Source organism: Acomys minous, assembly GCF_964271855.1.
Source record: "Acomys minous genome assembly, chromosome: 4".
Lineage (NCBI taxonomy): Eukaryota > Metazoa > Chordata > Mammalia > Rodentia > Muridae > Acomys > Acomys minous.
In genome coordinates this window covers 100,218,283-100,240,647 of record NC_140486.1, presented here as the reverse complement: position 1 = coordinate 100,240,647, position 22,365 = coordinate 100,218,283, and the positions used below count along the sequence as shown (strand labels likewise).

Genomic DNA, 22,365 nt, shown 5'->3' with positions numbered 1-22,365 from the left:
TTTTTGTTTAAATGGGGTCTATGTAAGTCAGTGTAGGTGCTTGTGGAGTCCAGGAGCTCAAGTTATAAGCAGTTATGGGCTGCCTGATGTGTTTGCTCAGAACTGAACTCAGATTTTTGGCAAAGCTGAAGCCATTTCTCTAGCCCTAAATAAGACAATTTTAGTGATAGGTGTCGTGGCATTAATCTCAGTACTCCAGAATCTGAACTTATTCACAGCAGGAGAGAGCCTGTGAATTTGAGGCCAGCTTATATAAAATGCTAGCTCAAAAAACAACCAACCAACCACATCCTCCAGTGCATTCTCTCTGTTTGCTTGTTTGTTTGGTTGGTTCTTTGAGAAAGGGGTTTCTCTGTGTAGCCTTAGCTGTCCTGGACTCACTATGTAGACCAGGCTGGCCTGGAACCTAGTGATCTGCCTGTTTGACTCCCAGGTGCTGGGATTAAAGGCGTTCATAACCACACCTGGCTTCTTCCAGTGCATTCCCTTCCAACTTTGTGTCAGAATTAGAGTCTGTCTTCATTAATTACTAAATTCTTTTAAAAAAGGAACCCCTCCCCCTTTTACTGAGTTGTTTAATACTGAAGATTTTCTGTCCTCTAAAAATAGAAAAGAATGGAAAATTGAAGGTGGCCAGATAGCTCAACTGGTAAAGGCCCTTGCTACTGAACCTGATGATGATCTAAGTTCAGGCCCCAGAACTCACATGGTGGAAGAGAGAAGCAGCTCCCTTAAGTGTTCCCCTGGCTTGAATGTACATTGGTGCGCGCGTGCGCGCGCGCGCACACGCACACACACACACACACACACACCATAATAAACAAATGTAAAAAATTTTTAAATAAATTTAAAGAATGGAAAATTGATAATTTTTAAGTGCAAAATATCTTCTCTCATTTTAAATTAAAATTTAGCCTTGTCTGTCACTGCATGCCCAGTATATTACAACTCTAGCTACTTTCTTTGCCATCCGATTTACTTTATCTGTAGCTAAGAAGACTCTCTGTATCTGGGTTAGCATTAACAAAGTTGCCCTTGTCATGGCAGCAGCTTTATTGACTCTAGAGCACCAAACCAGCAAGGTGGAGGCAGAAATATCTGGAAAATGGAAAAAAGGAAAACAAACAAACAAAAAAAACAAAAAACAAACCAAAACACCCACAATATGAGTCCAGAAAAGCTGGTAATCATTTGTTCATTAACTACTATAAATTACACACAATTTCCTGTAGATGGGGGGCTGACAATATGGTTTTCAAGAAAATAGAAATTGAATTACCAAACATTTTTTATTTTTAGAAGTTTGTATTTCAGTGTATAGGTTTTTGCCTGCGTCTGTCTGTGTACCACATGCACACCTGGTTCCTTCCGAGGCCAGATGAGTGTGTTGGGTTCCCTGGGATTGAGTTACTGGTTATTGAATTTGGGTCCTTTGGAGCAGCAGCCAGTCCCTTAACCATTGAGACATCTCCTAGATCATGCCTTTAAAAGCTGACTAAAATCAATTACAGCTTGGCAGAAGGTAACCTGGAATTTGCTGTATAGCCCAGGCCGGCTTTGAACTCATGATAATCTTTCTGCTCAACAGTTGTATTGCATTTTCTGCTGCTGTGCAGAATCCTATATTATTATGGGTGGAAGTCATTCAAGATCTTTGAGGATCATAGAAGGAGATTAAATGTTCCAGAGTCATAGCTTATAATAGCCTTGCCTTAAGGATAAGTGAAGTACCTTTCATTGCTATTGTGGGATTCTTTTCTCTTGTGTTTTTCTGGTGGGTGGGTGGGTTGGCTGGGAGAGTCCCTTAGGACTGGCGTTAAGGATGGTTGCTGGCTGAGCTATAGGAGCTGGGAATTGAACCCAGATCCTCTTCAAGAGCAAGTCTTCTTAGGCCCTGAGCAGCTCCTCAAGCCCTAGCTTTACTGTTTAAGGAGGGTCTCACTGTATAGCCATGACTGGCTAGACCTTGTCATGGCAGATGATAGGATGACTTCAGCTTGTGCCACCACTACTGTCACATTCTCTGACACACTACCAGTAGCTTCACCGTTGACCATTTGAGGCTGTGTGGGTTGTTTCCAGCTGAGAACCACCATGAGTAAAGCTACCGTAAGGAACTATGTCCATAGTTTTATGTGAACGCGAGTCTTTATTCCTCTGAGACATGGGCCCAGAAATGTGTTTGCTGGTTGTGGGGTAAATGCTTTGGTCGCCACCTTACCTTCTTGCCTTGTCTTTGTTTTGTATCATGGCTCATTCTCTGCATTTTCCTTGTTTGGCCAGACATGATGCATGTCTAATGCCAGCACTTGAGATGCTGAGGTGGAAAATTGGGAGTTTGAGACCAGCCTTGCCTTTATGTAGGAATCTCTTGTCTTAAAAACAAATTTTAAAAATTTAAGTTATTGAACGCTGAATTATTTTACATATAGAGCCCCCTTTTCCTTCCTTCCTTCCTTTTTTTTTTTTTTTTTTTTTTTAAAAACAGAGTTTCTCTGTAGCCTTGGCTGTCCTAGACTTGCTTTGTAGACCAGGCTGGCCTAGAACTCTCAGTGATCCTCCAGTCTCAGCCTCCCTTGAGTACTGGGATTAAAGGCATGTGCCACCATGACGGGTTAGAGCCTATTTCTTTTGTAATGAAAATAACAAAAGTATTGTCATGGTTCTAGCAACCCTAAAAGCGTTTTGGTTTTTTTTGTTGTTGTTATTGTTGTTGTTTTGTTTTTATAATGCGAAAACCAATCTTACAGTAATATTTGTGGCTCATACTAGTTCAAGGTTAAAAAGGAAAGCCTCTTCACTTTCCAAAGAAGTGGTGTGGGCCAGTGGCTTGTACTGACAGCTAATGCCTCTTGAGAGCTAGCTTGGCCGTACAACCTTCACAGCCCTCCCACCGCCCATGGTCTTCCTCCCCTCTGCCATAAGATCCAGACTTGCAATGCCAGAGTGTCATGAGTCTGTATTTTGAATTCTGTGTCATCCTCTTTCTCCTCTACTTTGTTGAAGTATAGCAGTCTTCTAATGTCCACCCAGACCCCCTCTCTCAGAATTCTTTCAGGGTCTTCCCTAACCTATGGCTTATCATGGGGTGTATTGGAGACGTGCTGTCAAAATGTTGGGAATCTTTGACTATTGGCATTTAATAGTATACATAGCTGTAGGTGGGATAGCTCTAGCACTAAATTTGCATAATATTTATTATCAAACACTTGTCTTTTCAGAGTTATAAGCAATCCTGTTAACACCTTGTAGCTGTTGCTTTCCCATTGTCTGTCATGTTTATTTCTCATCACAGGAACTGTGTGGATTTAATGTCCAAATCCCTTTCCAATCATGAGAAAGTTGTACGGCCAGCCCTCATCTACAGTCTCTTCCCCAATGTGTCCCCTACCATCTATTTTGGAACTCGGGATGAAAGAGGTAAATATAAGCAAGTTACCAAGTCCAGAGGCACTCCCAGAAGAGTGCCGGCTATACCCTGTGCTCACTTTCCACAGTGTGGAGGTTCAGTAATGGACTTTGCTTGTCCTTTGTCGGCCTTTCTCAGTCTCATAGTCTCTTGCTTAGCACATGGCCTCTAGTCAGTTTCTTTCCCCGTCCAGCCTTTCCTTTGCTCCTCATTCCTGCACAGCCAGCCCCCTCTTCCATATAGTTCACTCCTCTCAAACCTGATCTGGAGCAATTTGTAGTGATCTGCCCACCCAGGAAGGGATAGGTGCCAGTGCTATCTTTTTGATCTCCTTACTGTAACCCGCCTGCTCTTCACCCCAACCCTGCCCTTCCTTTTCCCCAGTGGAGAAACTTCCCTGGGAACAGAGGAAACTACTCCGGTGGAAGATGAGCACAGTGACCCCTAACATTGTCAAGCAGACCATTGGACGGTCACACTTCAAAATCAGCAAGAGTGAGTTGCCCCACTGTGAACCTGACCTCCTTGCCCTCCCTGATGGGTTTGGACAGGAAGAGAGCCTTAGAGATCCTGTTGAATGTGGGGACTGTGTCTTGAAGCTTCCAACCTCTTAGAAGCCAGTTGTCAGAATTGGGAGGCTGAAGACCATTGCTCTGGCCCTGGTCCTGAGGCCTCATGTAGGGCAGCTCAATGGTAACTTTTTTTTTTCTCTCTTTCTCCGAGACAGGGTTTCTTTGTGTAGCCTTAGCTATCCTGGACTAGCTTTGCAGACCAGGTTGGCCTCGAACTCACAGAGATCCACCTGCCTCTGCCTCCCTGAGATCATAGGTGTGTGCCACTGCACCCGGGTTTTGATGGTAACTCTTAAATGATCTCTGCGAGTTTAGTGATGAGGTCTTGTTCTGTCCCAAAGCCTGAGCTATTATGTGAGACTGACTTCCTGATTGATTGCCTTCTGCAGGAAATGATGACTGGCTGGGCTGCTGGGGTCACCACATGAAGTCTCCTGGTTTTCGATCCATTAGAGAGCATCAGAAGGTGGGTCCTTTCCAAGGAGCCTGTCCCATAGACTAAGCCAGAAGGAGGTGTTGTTGAGGCAGCAAGGGTCAGTGTGGGAAGAGCACACAAGCAAGGACATTTATGAGCAGTGTTTTGGAGAGGCCACAGTGGAGGTCTCCCAGCTCAATCCTGTTGCCACTCAGAGGCTTTTCATTCCATTTCTTGAGAGGCATTGTCTGTTTTCAGTTAGATGTGTTTCCCATTACCACTACTGACTGTTTCTACTCCTCAGACTAGGTCTGTGTAAAGAGGATTTTGTGGTTCTATTGGAACACTGTGGCCTTCTGTCCTTAGACTCCCTGATGGCATGGCGCTTTCCTTTCCTTGTCTTGCGTGCTGCCATGGAAAAATCCTTTGTACTCAAGGAGACTATCCTGTCTGTCCTATTTTGCCTCTCTGTTGCTGTGATAAAATACTGACCAAAAGTAGTCTGAGGAGGAAAGAGTTCTTTGGCTTACAGCTTACAGTCTATTACTGAGGGAAACCAAGGCAGGAGCTGAGCAGAGACTGTTGTGAAACACTGCTGACAGGCTCATTCTCCATGGTTTGCTCAGCTTGCTTTCTCATACAACCCAGATCTACCTACCTAGGGGTGGTTCTGCCCAAAGGGGGCCTGGGCCTTCTAACATCAATAGTTAATCAAGACAATGCCCCCACAGACATAACATAAAAGGCTGGTCCAGGGGAGGCAATTCCTTAATTAGTTCACTCTCTCCAGGGGACTCTAGTTTGTGTCCAGATGGTGGCAGAAAGATAAAAAGGAACATGAACTTTGCTGGGGATGTTGGAATAATGAGGTGGTGCTTATCTTGTTCCTCTTGGTCTCACTTCTGCCCTTATCCTCTATTTGCCTCTTGTCCCTTCTGTAGCTAAACCACTTCCCAGGCTCCTTCCAGATTGGGAGGAAGGACCGGCTGTGGCGGAACCTATCTCGTATGCAGAGCCGTTTTGGCAAGAAGGAGTTCAGCTTCTTTCCCCAGTCTTTTATCCTGCCCCAGGACGCCAAGCTTCTCCGCAAAGCATGGGAGAGCAGCAGCCGCCAGAAATGGATTGTGAAGCCAGTGAGTGGGACAGAGGGATGAGATGGGATGAAAGTGGAAAGACAGAGCAGATCTCATCTCCTTCCCCTTTGACTTCTAGCCAGCATCTGCTCGAGGCATTGGCATTCAGGTCATTCACAAATGGAGTCAGCTCCCCAAGCGCAGGCCCCTCCTGGTCCAGAGGTGAGCCTGTCTAGCTCACGTTCCTCTCCAACTTCCTGTCTCCTGGGTCTCTGGATTACCTTAAGAGTGTTCTGCCTCGTGACCTCCCAGCCAAAGGCCTTCCTCAGTCATGTGCTCAGAGTCTCCTGAGAACAGCTAGCTGGTTTTTATTATATATATATATATACCACTTGCTTACTCAGCTCATCTGGCTGGATGTAAAGTTAGCTTCTCCTCTCTGTAGGTATCTACACAAACCCTACCTCATTAGTGGCAGCAAATTTGATCTTCGGATCTACGTTTACGTTACTTCTTATGATCCTCTGCGGATTTACCTCTTTTCGGATGGACTCGTCCGCTTTGCCAGTTGCAAGTATGTGCTGGTGGTGAGACGTTCCCCTTATACTGGGTAATTTCCTTTCCTTGGAAGGAGGACACTGAGCAGAAAAGTAACAGATGTCTTTGTGGCTTTGTCAGTAAGGAGGAAGGTGTGAGGGTGGGAAATGAGGAAAGTCTTCCTGCAGGCAACAGGGTTACCAAGTAGACCAGCTGCGCTTTTCTAGAACTTAGGCCTTGCAGGAACAGATCTGTGCTCTTGTCCTTTATCTCCTTCCTTGGCAAATACTTGGCCTATTTTCCATCTGCTCTCACCATTTGCCTCTGCCGTTCTTCTCACTTCCAGGTATTCCCCTTCCATGAAGAGTCTTAGCAACAAATTCATGCACCTGACCAACTACAGTGTCAATAAAAAGAATGCAGAGTACCAGGCCAATGCTGATGAGACTGCCTGCCAGGGCCACAAATGGTACTGAGGGCAATGTGTCCCTGTCAGACTTCCATCTTGAACTCAGGAAGGACTTTGTCTTTGGGAGGTTTGGAGCAGTACTTGAAGAGTATTATTAAAGTACTTGTCACTTCAGAATTGGTCAGTTTGCGTCCAGATGCATCACTTTTCTATTTCAAAATACCATTAGGGAAATACAAAGAAATCATTTTTAGTTCCCTATTACTTTGTTTTTTCCTCTTGTTGCTCATTTCCAAGGACATAACCCCAAACATTTCCTTCTCTTTTCCCTTCAGGGCATTGAAGGCTTTATGGAACTATCTGAGCCAGAAGGGAATTAATAGTGATGCCATTTGGGAGAAGATAAAGGATGTTGTTGTCAAAACCATCATCTCGTGAGTTGTAGGGCTACTTTGCATGTGGGTGTGCCATGAATCCTCATACTTTCTCCTTGCCTCTCTGCTGTGCTCTAGGCTGTGCCCATTTTGTATTTCAGTTTTGAGGACAGGGTAGGAAGAAGTAGAGTTAAATTCTGCTTTCTTAGTTAGTTTTCTGTTGATATGATAAAACACCATGACCAAGGCAGCTTATAAAAGAAAGAGTTTAATTTGGGGCTTAGGATTTCAGGAAGTTAGCATAAGGCAGAGAGAGCTAGTTGGGAATGGATGGACTTTTCTGAAACATAAAAGCCCACTCCTAGTGACACACCTCTTCTAACAAGGCCGCACCTCCTAATCCTTTCCTAAAAGTTCCACCAACCAGGAACTAAGTATTCAAGTATATCAACCTATAGAAGCCATTCTCATTCAAACCACCATATTGCTTATTTACCAAATTTCATTAAGACGATGGCTCAGATCAGGCACAACTCTTAAAAGCCTCTATTTTGAGGTTGGAAGAGATGGTATTTGTGGTTGAGATGGTCTGATGTTGCCAAGGTTGGCCTTGAACTCTTGACTTTTCTGCTTCTACCTTTCAAGTCTTGGGATTGCATGCATGTATCCCCATGAAAGTTGTGCCTGCCCTCCTAATTCAGGACACCCCACTGGCAGGTCAGAGCCCTATGTGACCAACCTCCTGAAGTTGTATGTGCGGCACCCCTATAGCTGCCATGAACTCTTTGGCTTTGACATCATGCTGGATGAGAACCTGAAGCCCTGGGTCCTAGAAGTCAACATTTCCCCAAGGTAATTTTTCATTACTCAGTAGAATCCATCTTTTATCCTCAGAATTCTTGTCATTACAGTCTTGTTGGGAAGGCCTTTCCTTCACTAGGGTATGTATCTTCCTTTTATGGTCTATTTATCGACTCCTTGATTTTTTTTTTTTTTTTTGCTGTTATCTTACAGATCTTTGAAAATAGAGAAGGGTTATTAAAAATTGTTGATACCTATCATTTTCTAGCAAACCAAGGGTATGGGTGGCCTCACCAAGCTTAGTAAGGTTATTTGTTGTCTTTGAGGGTATGAGGGTATTTGGATGTGTGTGTGTGCGTGTGTGTGTGTGTGTGTGTGTGTTTGTGTTTGTGTTGTTAGTTTGGATGAGTTTTTGTTTTTTTCTCCTGTGTAGCCCTGGCTGTACTAGAATTCACTCTGTACATCAGGCTGGTCTTGAATTTACAGAGATCCACTTACCTCTGCCTCCCAAGTACTGGGATTAAAGGCTTGTGCCACCACATATACCCGAGGTTATTTGTTAGAGATGATCATAAAAGTGGGTATTAGAATGTCTTTTTGTTGTAAAGAATCCAGGAAATACGAAGCTCTGATTTGGATGTAGAACCCGAAATTGTTCTGGAATACTGCTTTGACCCTGTTTTGCATTCTTCCCCTGAAGCCTCCACTCCAATTCTCCCCTGGACATTAGCATCAAAGGCCAGATGATCCGAGATCTCCTGAACCTGGCAGGCTTTGTCCTGCCCAACGTGGAGGAAAGCATTTCCAGTTCCAGCAGCCCTAGCATCTCCAGTAGCTCCAGCACCAGGTCTGCTTCTCACCTTCCCTGAGGTTGGGATGGCAGCATGAGCTAGCCACTTTGGTTTCTGGGGAGGGAGTAGGTTCTGGGGCCTCTTTCCTGTTGGTCTCCTTTATGGCTCAGCCTGCTTCTGCTGTTCATCCTCATGCTACTGCCACATCAGTGCCTGAGAGTAGCTGGTCATTTTGCACCCTACACAGAACTTGCCACAGGGCCTGAGGATCAAATTGAACTTCCTTACCTGGATAGTGGAGGTCCCAGCTTCTTTTCTTGGGCGTATGTCTCTACTCTGCCTGATTCTGGTGCCCTGGCAGATCCTTAAGGAATACGTAGTCCCCTTTCCTCTCATAAGTTTATTGTTTCTTGCTGTTTTCCCACAAGTGTCTTTTCTTTCCTTTATTTAATATGGTTTCTTCATTTTAAAAATGCCCCTCATCCAGAATCCCTATACATCAAAGCCTAGTTCCAGACAACATCTTTATGAAGCCATCTCAGTATGCAGTTTTTCCTTCATACCTCCAAAGCTTTGAAACTTTTCTTGAGGAGAGGGAACTAATATTTAGTAAGTACCTGAGGTGGTTAAGGAAATAAATACAGTGTATCCACTCAGTTCTATAGGGCTCTTATTAGTATAGTTTACAGATGAGAACACTGAAGATCTTATAACAGAGCAGTCATTCAGCTCAAGAGAGTGAGGGGCTACAATGTTAATTCTGGCTCTCAACAGGGTGTGCTGTTTTACACCTGTGATCCCACTACTTGGAGATGGGATGTGTCTGATGCAAGTTAGAGACAAGAATTTCCATCTGGGGTGCCCCAAGTGGAATGGGAAACTTGTCAAAGGAAAATGTTTCTTGACCTTGTGGTTGGGGCCCAATGGGAGCAAAAGGAGCTTCCTGATAAACTGGTGTGGCTTTTGTAGTAATAGTAGACAACGCAGGCTGCTATGGGGTGACACTTATCCAATAGAGTGATATGGCCACCTAGTAGACTCTAGGAGCCAGAGAGGCCAAGAGATGACGAGAGGTGGGTGGCAAAAACCAGCAGGAACAAATGATCCTATATACCTTAGAGTCAGATCAACAGCTTGGTTCAGATCCGAGAGCCTCTTGGAGGGAACTCACTTATGCTACTCCTGGGATTTTGTTGCCAGATGAATGAAAAGTGGGCATGGTAAAGAAAAGCTGCTCCGTGAGTGAAAAAGGAGAATTTATTCCAAAGTGTCAAAGTTGTCTCCTGGGAAAGCAGAGGGAGAAGTGATGGGAGAAAGATTTCTAGGGTCATATGAAAAGGGTGAGCCTGAGTGGGGCTTGTGAGCAGGGACTGAGTGAGCCTCCAAGGCTAACATTGACAGGCATTAATAGGCACCAGTGTCATAAGTTAATGAAGAGCCACATGGTCCTTTTGCCAGAGATAGGAGAATCCCTTTTTAAAGCAAGTAGGAACTTTCTTCAAGCCTTTGCAGGAATGCTGGCATTTATCTAAATGTCTGACCTTGGGGAAAGGAATTTCTTTCTTTTTTTTAAAGATTTATTTATTTTGTATACAGTATGCATCAGATCACATTATAGATGGTTGTGAGCCACCATGTGGTTGCTGGGAATTGAACTCAGGACCTCTGGAAGAGCAGTCAGTGCTCTTAACTGCTGAGCCATCTCTCCAGCCCAGAAATTTCTTAAGGGGCCGGACATATGTAGGTGCCTGGAGTTAAACTCACATGATCAGCCTTGCTGGCAAGCACCCTTACCCACTGAGCCATCTCACTAGCTTATAGCCATTTTTATATCTCAACAGTGACTATAGCCATGCAATGGCCCATGACTGTAATCCCATAAATGAGGCAGGAGGATTGACATGAATTCAAGGCTAGTTTTAGACTACATAGTAAGTTCATGGCCATCCTGAGTTATCTAGCGTTAGACTTTATGTTTCGCTCAAAAAATTAAGCCAGTACTCGGAAGGCAAAGGCAGGTGGATCACTGGAAGTTCGAGGCCAGCCTGGTCTACAAAGCGAGTCTAGGACAGCCAAGGTTACACAGAGAAACCCTGTCTGGAAAAACAACAACAATAACAACAAGTTAAGGAAAAAAAATGATACAGTAATCATGGTGATGTGGATAATGAAACTGAAGTACCAGGGATTCAGCCTCTTTTCCAGGGCCCACACCCTATAGATCAGAGCTTGATCTGAAGTGAGTGCCAACTGAATTGTCCAGTCATCAGGATCACTCCAGGCTCCTTTTTGTCAAACCTCGCCTCTTTCAGTTATTCTGTGGTGCTTGCTTGTGAATGAGAAGCTCTTTGAGTGTACTGTACTTCAGAGGGACAGGCATCTCCATGTGTCTTCGGCTATGGTTAGGAAGGAGTCTCACATTGGATCCTCCGTGTTTTCTTAGCACAAGCAGCTGCTGACCTGCCTTATGCTTTTTGTCCACATCTGTCCTAGCCTGCCAAGCTCTCCTAGGGACAAATGTCAAATGACTCCAGAGCATTTCACTGCACAGAAGATGAAGAAAGCTTATTACCTGACCCAGAAAATTCCTGACCAGGTAGGAAATTTATCTTCCCTCTAATTCCAAAAGACCCCAGTCAAACATTGTAGACTCCTGGGAGATCAGCTTCCTGTCTAGATCAGAGTTTCTTACCAAGACTGGGAACCTTGTGATACACAGAGATGAGCTGGCATATGTATCTTTCTGGGAAAGTGAGTTTGTCACCATGCTCTTAGCACTGAGCTGTACTAGCATACTAGCTTACTCTTGTGAGAACCATCAACTTTTAGCCCTGTGGACCTCTTCCCAAGAGCTACTGGGAAACCCAGGAGGCTTGAGCTTCTCAAAGTAGATGCAAGGCCTGGGTATGAGAAAGGTAGGCACCAACTGCCAAATCTGAGTTGCTGGACACTAGCCTTGACTCAACAACACACTCTTCCACCTCAGCCCAAGTGGTTCCTTGCTTTTACCCAAGAGTGTTCCTCCAGGAGCTCAGTTGACTGGATTTAGGAAGAGACAAGCACAGATCTGGTATACCCCAGATGAGGTGGTGTTGGTAGTCTATAGGAGTTCTGGAGACTTAGGGCCCCAGAGCTCCGCTCCCTACTCTCAGCTGCTTGTTTCAATGCCTGTGGCTCACATTGTCTGTCACATTGCTTTTCCTCCTATTCCTTGGGCCACAGGACTTTTATGCATCTGTGCTGGATATCCTAACACCAGATGATGTTCGGGTTCTGGTCGAGATGGAAGATGAGTTTTCTCGTCGTGGTCAATTTGAAAGAATTTTTCCTTCTCGAATCTCTTCTCGCTATCTTCGTTTTTTTGAGCAGCCACGATATTTCAACATTCTCACAACCCAGTGGGAACAGAAGTACCATGGAAACAAGCTCAAAGGTGATAATGCTTTTCTGGCCCACAGGTGGTCATGTAGGAGATTAAATCCCATTAGGCCAAGAAATAGGTTTCTCTGGAAAGGAGGTGGGCAATTGATTCTTCCCCATTAAGTCCCAGCCTCTGCTCCTCTTGTCCAGGTGTAGATCTGCTTCGGAATTGGTGCTACAAAGGCTTCCACACAGGAATTGTCTCTGACTCAGCTCCACTGGTAAGTGATGACAATGCAGGAACACAGCTTTTTCTCAAGCTCCTGTGTGCATTATGGTTGGCTTGTGGGTACCCACGCTGTTCCTTCTCTCCCTGTTCCACCTCTTTGTCTCCCTTTTCAAGGATGTAGTTACTTACAGAATGCACTGGTTGCCTGTCTTTGTCTTTGAAGGATCAAAAAATGATCCATACTCTTAACTTCCTGCCTCTTTGTGGGGAGAACCAAGAGTTGTTCACATGAGTCCATGATGTATAGTGTAGGGGAGGTAGGAAGCCTGTGTTCACAGAGTGGCAGAGCTGAACAAGAGTCCCGAGACCCTGAGCATTCCTTCTTGGACTCTGCCTGGCCCCTTTACCTCACTGTTTGCTTTGTTCCTAGTGGTCTCTACCAACATCGCTCATGACTGCCTCAAAGAGTGATGGGACACCCAGTGCCATCAGCAAATCAGAGCACAGCAAGTCAAGGTGAGTGTCATTTCAGCAAGAGAAGGCAATGGAGTTGAGGGGTTGGAGTTTCTGTCCTCTTTCCCGAGAGCATGACAGTGAAAGGAATTCTCCGCCTGGGAGCTAGTGGGAGTATCAGAATATGCAGCCACAATATCTTCTTCCCATGATTTGTGGGATGCCTAGCAAAAAGGCACTGCAGAAAGGGGCACTTTTTAGCTGTACCCTCTGGCTGTAGGAAGTCCTGAGGCCTCTTACTCTTTCCTCGAATTGGCCCTTGCACTTGAGATCTTACCTTGCCACATTAATAAAATGTATTTTGTGGCTATTAGTGTGTCTATATACTAGTCTACTGCACTATAATGTGGGTGGGTGCTTGCCTCAGACTCTAGGGGTATAAATTACATGTTATTCTTAGCCTAGCTATGTTTTTCCCTTTAGAAAGCAAAGCTGCTCCGAGGGAAACATGCTGTCCTCTGAAAATAGGACCACACCCAAGCCTCAGAAGAGTCAAGGTGGCCTATCCCCCATATCTAGGAAGACTTTGTCCTCAAAGAACAATGAGGACACCAGCAAAGCGTTCAGCCACTCTACCCAGGTGTTACCTGTGCTCAAGTACTCCAGACTTTCAGCTTCCTCTACTTCCCAGTCAGCCGGCAGCTCCCTCCTCACTGCTGTGAGCCTATGACTGCTTTCCTGCCCAGGGCACTCAGCTACCTCAAGGGAACCAGCCTGCTGACCAGCCTGAGCCTCCCCGCCTCCACTTGGCCCTTCATCAGAGTATTTTTTCAAGTGGTTCTATTGTAGATATGGGCATCTGGAGGAGTGGTGGTGATGGGAGAAGGTGAGGAAGGCCCACCCTCTATCACCCTACTGCCTGGCTGGCACTTCATCTCTCAGTAGAGAAGCCAGTGTCATACAGCCAAGCAACCTTATAAAGCAGGGTTTGGTTTCTACTCAGAGAGCCATGTGTGATTTATTTGAGGCCCTGGTGTAGGGCTTGAGTTGTAGCTCAAGAGGAGAAAGTGTGCTAAATACAGAAGCTTCTTGTTCTGTAATTGACAGAGATTCCTTGAAGGTCCTGATTTTTTTTAGGACCCCTGTCCCCTATTCATCCTTGTCTTGAAGAGCCAGTTTTATTAAAAACCTCCAGTCTTCAAAGGCAAGCAGGAGAAACCATGACAGGCTACACCCACTTCCCGGCATCTTGGTTTTGGGGCGACTGCCATATCCTATCTCCATTTAAGCTTCCACCCAGCTAGAAGCCATCCATCTTCTGTGAGGTCTCCACTGAGGGATCCCCGATAATCCTAGTTGCTGTTCAGTAGGGGGGTGGAATGAGCTACTTTTTTTCTTTAACCTGGGGAGATCTTCCAGTCTGTTTTGGTTTGGGCAGGGTTTGGTGCCTTGGCAAGCGGATTTCAGCACAGTAACTCTCAAAGGACAGACTTGTCATCTTTGACAGTTAACACTCAGATGAATCTACCTCCTTCCTGGACTCAGTGAACTCTGAGCACTGCATAAACACTGACTGAGTGAACTGTGCATACAGATCTCCAAGGACTCTGGCCCCTGAAGCACCACTGTCCTCCCCAGTGTGGGGAAGGAGAGTTCAAGGAGGCCCATGGTGGGAGAGTTTGGATTGGAAGAATTTTCACTAGAAATTTGGTCCTCCTTTGCCTACCAGTCCCCAGCACTCATCTCCCTGAGCCTGCAGTCTCTTTATATTTCCTAGCAATGTGGCATACAAGAAGCCAGTTGGCTCTATATCAAGGTTTGCCCTTTGCACACCAAGCAACGTGTCCTGTGGCCAGTTGGCATGGAGTCCTGGAAAGCTAAGAGAGAACTGCCTCTGGGTTCAAGGCCATAGAGCAGGACATGACAGTCAGTCCTAAGGCTGTGTTGACAGTTGTGAAGAAAGCTAGACAGCAAAGTCCTAGGTGGTGCTTTCTGTTCAGTGATAAAAGACTACAGAGTCATACCGTAATGGGAGAGTCCATGACCATTCTGAAAGATCTATTCTGATAGCAACAGCCAACAAACATCCTCTTGTCCTGGGTACAGTATTCTAATGCACATGTGACAAAGGGACAAAATTCCTGATGCATGCCTTGAGGGCAGAGGCCTGGTTTAGCCAATATACTCCTTGAAAGTGGACCTTAATTCCACAGATTGGAGTCCACCAGAGGGAGGGACTTGGGGACTCCATGATGAGGCATGACAGTACACTGACAGACCTATTCTGTGTCCTGAAACAAGGCCTTTGTGACCCAGGCTTGCCTGGGACTTGCCATACTTGCCTCAAAAAATGCTAGGATGGTCTACGTGCATGTAGCCCAGCTAAACACAGTGGTATTTAGTCCTCAGTACATTTCAGGGCTGATAGGATGTTTTGCTAGTGGGAGAAAAAGGCTTTTGTATCACATTATTTTTTGTTCTCAAGAGAGTGAATTATTTCGATAAATTATTTCACATTTCGTTTTCGCACTGGCTAGTGAGCAATAGATAGCATTCACTTTAAAGCAATAGTTTAAAAACAATTTTTTTAATTTGGAAGTGTAGTTGGGTGCATATTTATCAGTGGATCAGTTGTTTTCCCAATTCTGTAACTTTACCTAAGCTCTATTGGAAGACGGGAAGCAAATGTTCCTGAGATGAGGAGTGAAGTAGAGTCTTTTTAGTTTTTATTTATAATATGAACATGAGACCTACCCTGCAGGGTTGTGAAAGTCTAAACCAAACAAAAGTACTGAAGATTGGAGTTCCTGCTCTGTTGGTTTATTTTCCAAACTGTTCTGTGCAAGAAATGTAAACATTTTTCCTTGAAACTGGGTATGGTGGCTCATGCCCTTACTCCTAGTGCTCTGGGGAGGCAGGGGTAGGGGAATAGAGCCTTTCCTTGAAGGAAGGGGAAGGAACAGCTACAGAGACACCACAGAAGAGGCCAGCACAGTGTCTGGATACCTCACCATCACCCTTCCCCCGACTGCTCACTGAAGCACGGTTTTCATTATTCCTTTGAATGCTATCATTCCAGTGGGAGTCTCTCGTGTTGTTTCAGCTCTACAGCATGCATGCATCCCATGGAGGGGAATGTTAAGCATTATAAATGTGTGTGTGTGAATTGGTAATTTGGTTATCCCAAGAGCTTTAATTGGCAAAGAATAGCAGCTCAGTCAAGCAGGAGCCAAGAACTGCTGTGTGGACCCAAGCAACTGTACTAGGAAATGCTGTCACCTCAGGTCTGCTGTCAGGGTGGCAACTCTTTTGCTAAAGTAACTTCCCATCACCACAGCCAAAGAACATTCTGTGGCTTTTCAGTACTGCTGAGGGCCAGGGTGCTACTCCACACACAGCAGTTTCCACTTCCTTCAGCTGAATTAGTTACTTGGGAGAAGGTGATGGCTAAAGACTGCGTGGGAGCGTCCCCTGTTGTCTTCTTGTTAGTACTGAGGGATCCCTCTTATTACTGCTCCAATGGATGTCTAGTTTGCTTTGGGCCCGGAAACAGTGGTTTTTAGAGAACTGTATCTTGTCTCTTGGGCTTTTGATCCAAGCCTCTGCAGTAGTTCTTCTGTAATGCCCAGGGACCTTTGTGGGTGGGCTCATTTCACTTCCCTTCATCAGCTCCAGAGCAGTGGAAGTCGCAAGCAGTCTTAGGTTGCTCTTAGTGGATTTCTTACATGAGTGAACGATCACAGCAGGATCAGTAGTCGCATGACATCCTAAGACCTATCTGTGCCTTAACCGTCAGAATGAGCTGAGATTTGGAATGCCAGGGATTACCACAGACATCGACATTTGAAATGTTTCCATGTCTGTCTGTATCTATTTTGAACCAAGGATATCCATCTCTCAGATGTAGTTATGGGAATTAAATTGGGTATAAGACAACTAAAAAAGTTCCTCCCAGTAGAGATTTCAAATAAATCCTGAAATACCAGAATGATCCCCTAAACTATTTCCTTGGAGTAGCAGCAGTAGTGCTCTTAGCACAGTGGTTCTGTGGCTGAGTTATGACCGCTTAGCAGATGTGTTCAGTCCTCTGATAGCTGTGTCCTACAGGACCAGGCTCATTTGTTTTGTCAGTGCTTCTAAGCAGTGCAACTATTTGCATAGCATTTACATTTAATTGGGCATGGTGGTAAATATAGACTCTGCCTGAAGTCCACAGGGGGATGTGTGCAGGTTAAATGCAGCAAGTGTTACCCCCTTTTACCTAAGAGATTGAAAAATCTGTGCTTTGGTATCTGGGAGGACCCAGAACCAACCCCCAGAGACTGGAAAACTCTGTGAAATTTGAGCTGATGGTTTGAACAAGATAATTAGCATAAAAGTTTAGAACATTAAAACAAAAAACAACCAAAAAAGTTTAGAACATTATTAACTGCCAGAGAGACACAAGTAAAACTAAATACTAAGAGGCCTAATGCACAGCATTGGTAGAAATGCCTATATTGTTGGCAGAAGTGCACAGGTCCATAGATGAAGAACAGCCCATATGGCCAGCTGTTAATGAAAAAAACAAACAAACAAAAAACACCACACACACAAATTAGCACATTTGTTTGGTATATACTGTTTAAATACCAGAAAGGAAAAACTGATGCTACAACTGGGATGAACTCTTGAGTATTGTGCTAAGCGAAAGAAGCCAGAAACAAATATATATGCTTTCTGATTCCATTCTAGAAATGGGAACAACCATCATAGAAGGCAGGGATTGCCCAGGGACTATAGATGGAGGGGATTGGGGGATTGACTGTAAAGAGGCACATTGAAACTATTATTTGCTTTGATTGTGGTCGTGGTAACAACTGTATGTAGTTGGCAGACCTCAAAATTACACGGTTGAAAAAAAAATTACATGGTTGAAATGAGTATAGTATTTAAGTAAATAAATCTGACTTTCCTTTTTTTTTTTTTTTTTAAAGCCCTTCTCCCTGGCCCAAAGCTTATTAAGAAACAACGCACACACCCAGTACCATTTTGTGAGATGTAGAAGTTAAAATCATCACAATGAGGCAACAGGACTACAAATAGATTGAAAGGTAGCTGTGACCAATTGGAGTGGGCAAAGCCATTGCAGCTTGCACATGTGACTTGTATGACCATAAGTTCACACTTGATCGTAGTTGAAACCTTGCAGTTATTTATAAGGACAGCATATCTACGTATAACCAAAAACACTGGAAAAAGGCAGACATAAGATAATATATTGTATAGTTACTGAGGTCTGGAGGGAAACTTGGCTGTGGGTGCTGAAGTCAGCAGTGGTTGCCAGGGAGAAACCTTGTGGGATGATGATAGCAACGCTGTACCGTGGGTGTTGGTTTTGTGGGTTGCTGAAACACTGAATGGAATGTTAAGATCTGTGCATCTGTAGCATTCTATAATAGAAGTGAAATTGATGTGATAAATTAGCCTTTTAAGTGTACATTTCAATGGTATTTGTTAGATTCACAATATTGGGCCCCTTTCGCTTCCCCCTTGTTCTAGAGCATTTTTCTAAACTTGAAAGCAGACTCTGCCCCCTGAGCAGTTGCTCCTCCTTCCTCCCCAGTCCCCTGCCCATAGTAATCACCAGCTCTTCTGTTCCTGTAGGCTCACCTATTCTGGATGTTATAACTAAATAGAACTGCAATCTTTTATATCTGGCTTATCTGACTTAGCATGATTTCAACGTTCACTTTATAAGACAAGTCAACACTTCATTCCTTTTTGTTACTAGTATATGTTCATTGTAGAAAATGATAGGTTTTGTTATGAAATTTTCATCATATATATTTTTCTCCCATGGTCCCTTTCTTCTTCCTTGGTAGTCATTGTGTGTATGTGTGTGCTTTGAATAAAGGCTATACTAGTGTGAGAAAATAATTTTTTGGCAAGGTTTTTATATATACATGTACCTTCATTTCTAATTTGTGTGTGCAGGTGTTCTCAGAGAGCCGAGCCCTGTGGAGCTGGAGTTATAGGCAGGTCTGAGTCACCTGGTGTAGGTTCTCTGCAACAGCAGTACATGCTGTTAGTCATTGAGCCATCTCTCCAACCTTTGAAGGTTTTGGGTTGGGTTGAGTTCGTTTTGCTTTATAGCCCAGGTTGGCCTTGACCTTGGAGCAGTCCTGCATTAGCCTTCTGAGTGTTGGAATTACAGGTGTGTGCCAACATAACCAGCTTTGGTATTTGTCTTTCTGAGCTTTCTTACTTTGCTTAGCATCATAATCTCTCTCTCTCTCTTTTTTGTTTTTTGTTTTTTGTTTTTCGAGACAGGGTTTCTCTGTGTAGCCTTGGCCATCCTGGACTTACTTTGTAGACCAGGCTGGCCTTGAACTCAACAGCGATCCGCCTGCCCCTGCCTTCCGAGTGCTGGGATTAAAGGCGTGCGCCACCACATCCGGCTCCATAATCTCTTATTTCATCCATTTTCCTGCAGATGACACAGTTGGATTCTTTATAGATTAATAAATGTCATTGTGTATATGTGCTGCATTATCCATCAGCTGGTGGACCAGTAGGCTAGTCCAGAATCTGGTTGTGGGGCCTGTCTATGCTGTCATTCACATAGACGCAGGGCCCTCTGCTGTGTATTCCTCCAGGTGTATTCCTAAGAGGAGTATACTAAGGTCATATGGTAGTTCTAATGTTAGCTCTCTGAGGAAACTCTACTTATTTCAATACTGGTGGCACTAATTACATTCCACTAGCAGTGTGTGAGTGTTCCTTTCCCCTACTTTTGTTTTTGTTTTTTTTTTTTCAAGGCTGGCCTCAAACTTGTAGCTGTCCACCTGCCTTTGGAGTGCTGGGATTAAAGGTGTGTGCCATCATACTCAGCTTTCCTATATTTTCAATAGCATTTGTTTTGTTTTCTTACAGATAGCCAGTCTGCCTGGGTGAAATGCAATCTCATCATACTTTTGATTTGTGTTCCCATAATTAAGTAGTAATTAAGCACCTGTTTGTAACTGTTCAGCTTATTTGCCCATTTATTGACTGGCTTTTTGGGGATGTTGGTATTTGATTAAAGGGGATAAAAAACAACTTAAAAGTTCCTTTTTCTTTTGTTTTTTTTGAGGCAGGGTTTTTCTGTGTAGCCTTGGCTGTCCTGGACTGGCCTAGAACTCAAAGTTCTTTATATATTCCAAACATTAGTCTCATCACAGGGGAAATTGGCAGAGACTCCATGCTCCATGTACTTTAATGCTAGAAAATTTTTTATTGTAAAAAATTTATTTAAACATACCACAAAGTATAAAGAAAGTAAAATTTATATGATTTATCACCATTACCAGTTTTATAATGTATCCTTCCAATTATGTTAGAGTTGTTGGCTTGTTTTTGTCTCTTAATGACACATTGTTAATATTTTAATGAGAGCCATGCCTTTTCCAGTGCTTCTGCATCCATCAAGCCTTGGCACTTTGACCTGATTTTGGCAAATGAGGGAGTGAAGGACCAGACACACCGTGACACAGAAAAGCTGGGGTCATATGGGCTGTGCTGGCTCTGATAGGAACACACAGACATTACCATGAAACTCTTATTTATTATATACAGTACAGGGGGAAAATTAGTTTCAATAGGAAGTTTTGCAGGGGAACAGTCTCATGTTGGGGTTGGTCTGGTGCCCTGTATTCTAATGCTAATTACTGGCCCCCAAGATCTGGTTGCCGCCCAGAAGGGCCCATTCTTAGGAACACCAAGCACATTCTCCCTGTCTTTGCTGTGTAAACTTTGTTCTGCTTAATTAAAAGTTAATAAAGTTGCTGAAGCCTGTGACTGGGCAGAACAGAACTTGGGGTCTCAGAGGGACCACGAGGCCAGTAGTAGTAAAGAGAAGAAAGGAGAGGTAACAGGAGGAGAGGAAGCCAGAGAGAAGGAAGTCACCCTGGGGCAGTGTGGACCATGACCATGGGACTGGTGAGTCTGGTGGAGAGGCTAGTCAATAATGAACTCATTTGTTTCCAGATGGGTAGCTTAGCTTGGTGCTGTGGCACATGCCTATAATCCCAGCAGAGGTAGAGGCAGGAAGATCACAAGTAGGAGGACAGCCTGGTCTACGTAGGGAGTTTTAGGTCAACTAGGGTTATTCAGTGAGACCCAGCTTTAAGAGCAAAACAAAGCCCTGCGGCAGTGGTGCACATCTTTAATCCCAGCACTTGGGAGGCAGAGGCAGACGGATCGCTGTGAGTTCGAGGCCAGCCTGGTCTACAAAGTGAGTCTAGGACAGCCAAGGCTACACAGAGAAACCCTGTCTCCCCCCCAAAAAAAAAAAAAAGAAAAGAAAAAAGAAAGAAAGAAAGAAAAAGAGCAAAACAAAACACCCCAAGCCAGAAGACAAGAAGCTCATCCCTAAATGTTTATAGGGTAGCAACACTCTCAGTGACCTTTTCATTGCAGGCGAGAAATGAAGGCTGCAGTAGCTAGAGCATTTCATGTCACTCTCTTCAGAAGTGTGATGCCACAGCCAGAAATGAAAGTCAATTATTTGCTTTGTAAAAATTGAAGATTAGACATAGAATAAGATATTTAGAGAAAGAAGCAAGTGAAGGGACTCTGGCTAGCGGGAGCATGGCTCTGGTAGGCCTTTATAAACCACCATTTTTTGCCTATGGGTCACATCTCCTCTCTACCCAGAGGCAGTTCTTTGTAACCCCCAACCCAATTAGGGACGGATATCCCTGCCCCTCTCCTTGTTCCCTTCCCCTTCATGTCTTATCTCCTGTCTTTGTTTCTTATTCTCTGCCCTTTGTCCCTCTGGGGCAAATAAATCTCCTTTATGCTGAGAACTTGGTCTTGGGGGTTCTGGGCTGACATAGATCCTTTTGATAAGCCCCACAAACCATTGGATAGCCTGTTTGCCTTGCTCTGAAGCAGTGGTTCTCAACCTGTGGGTGGTGACCCCTTTGGGGGTCTCACATCAGATACCCTGCATATCAGATATTTACATTACTACTCACAAAAGTAGCAAAATTACAGTTATAAAATAGGAAAAATAGTGGTGGCGTACACCTTTAATCCCAGCTCTCGGGAGGCAGAGGCAGGCAGGCGGATTGCTGTGAGTGCAAGGCCAGCCTGGTCTACAAAGTGAGTTCAGGATAGCCAAGACTACACAGAGAAACCCTGTCTTGGGAAAAAAAAAAAAGCAAAAATAGTTTTATGGTTGGGAGTCATCACAACATGAACTGAATTGAAAGGTAGCTGCATTAGGAAGATTGAGAACTACTGTTCTAAGGAGTGAAAAATTACCCAGAATACCTTAGGTCTGGGAAGAAGTACTCAGTCACAGAATAGAAGACCCAGACACACCCATGCACCTGTAGCCACACAGTTTTTTTTAAAGGACGCCAGAAACACATATTGAATGTTGGTTCACAAGCAGATCTGCCTCTAGGTTGCGCAGATGGGAGCATTTCTCTTCTTTCTCTTGCACTTCAGGCTGTCCTGAAACTTGCTTTGTAGACCAAGCTGGCCTCCATAGATCCATCCTCTGCTTCCCGAGTGTTGAGGTTAAAGGTGTTCACCACCACTGCCCAGCACAATCAGATAAGGAGTTTCTGAAAAGGGACTCCGATAGTCAGGAAACAATACCAGGAATTGACAAGTAGAGTCATAAAACTAAAAAGCTTTTGTACACCAAAGGAAAAAGAATGAAAAGACAGCCTGCAAAATGGAAAACTAATCATCTGATAGGGAGTTGACATCTAGAACATGGAAATTTCACAAACTAAACACCAGTAAAACAAGCCAGTCAGTGAGAAGATAAACTGAACAGGTTTTGGTTTTGCTTTTTCGAGACAGGGTTTCTCTGTGTGGCCTTGGCTGTCCTAGACTCACTTTGTAGACCAGGCTGGCCTCGAACTCACAGCGATCTGCCTGCCTCTGCCTCCCAAGTGCTGGGAT

At 44.3% G+C, this 22,365-nt stretch overlaps 1 protein-coding gene across 5 annotated transcripts in view; it reads left to right on the top strand.

Moving 5' to 3' along the window:
- TTLL4 (tubulin tyrosine ligase like 4) overlaps window positions 1-18,342 on the top strand; it is a 52,223-nt gene extending 33,881 nt beyond the window's left edge. For 4 of the 5 annotated variants that reach the window (XM_084778463.1, XM_084778462.1, XM_084778460.1 and 1 more), the window contains 15 exons: window positions 3,296-3,420; window positions 3,794-3,904; window positions 4,371-4,447; window positions 5,338-5,529; window positions 5,609-5,691; window positions 5,915-6,043; window positions 6,353-6,475; window positions 6,751-6,849; window positions 7,507-7,641; window positions 8,291-8,437; window positions 10,875-10,977; window positions 11,604-11,814; window positions 11,952-12,022; window positions 12,401-12,486; window positions 12,907-18,342. In XM_084778463.1, the coding sequence (XP_084634589.1) occupies window positions 3,296-3,420; window positions 3,794-3,904; window positions 4,371-4,447; window positions 5,338-5,529; window positions 5,609-5,691; window positions 5,915-6,043; window positions 6,353-6,475; window positions 6,751-6,849; window positions 7,507-7,641; window positions 8,291-8,437; window positions 10,875-10,977; window positions 11,604-11,814; window positions 11,952-12,022; window positions 12,401-12,486; window positions 12,907-13,153 (1,939 nt within the window). In that variant the 3' untranslated portion in view covers window positions 13,154-18,342. The remainder of the gene's footprint in view (window positions 1-3,295; window positions 3,421-3,793; window positions 3,905-4,370; window positions 4,448-5,337; window positions 5,530-5,608; window positions 5,692-5,914; window positions 6,044-6,352; window positions 6,476-6,750; window positions 6,850-7,506; window positions 7,642-8,290; window positions 8,438-10,874; window positions 10,978-11,603; window positions 11,815-11,951; window positions 12,023-12,400; window positions 12,487-12,906) is intronic. The other variant, XM_084778464.1, reaches the window with a different exon arrangement.
- The last annotated feature ends 4,023 nt before the right edge of the window (window positions 18,343-22,365 follow it).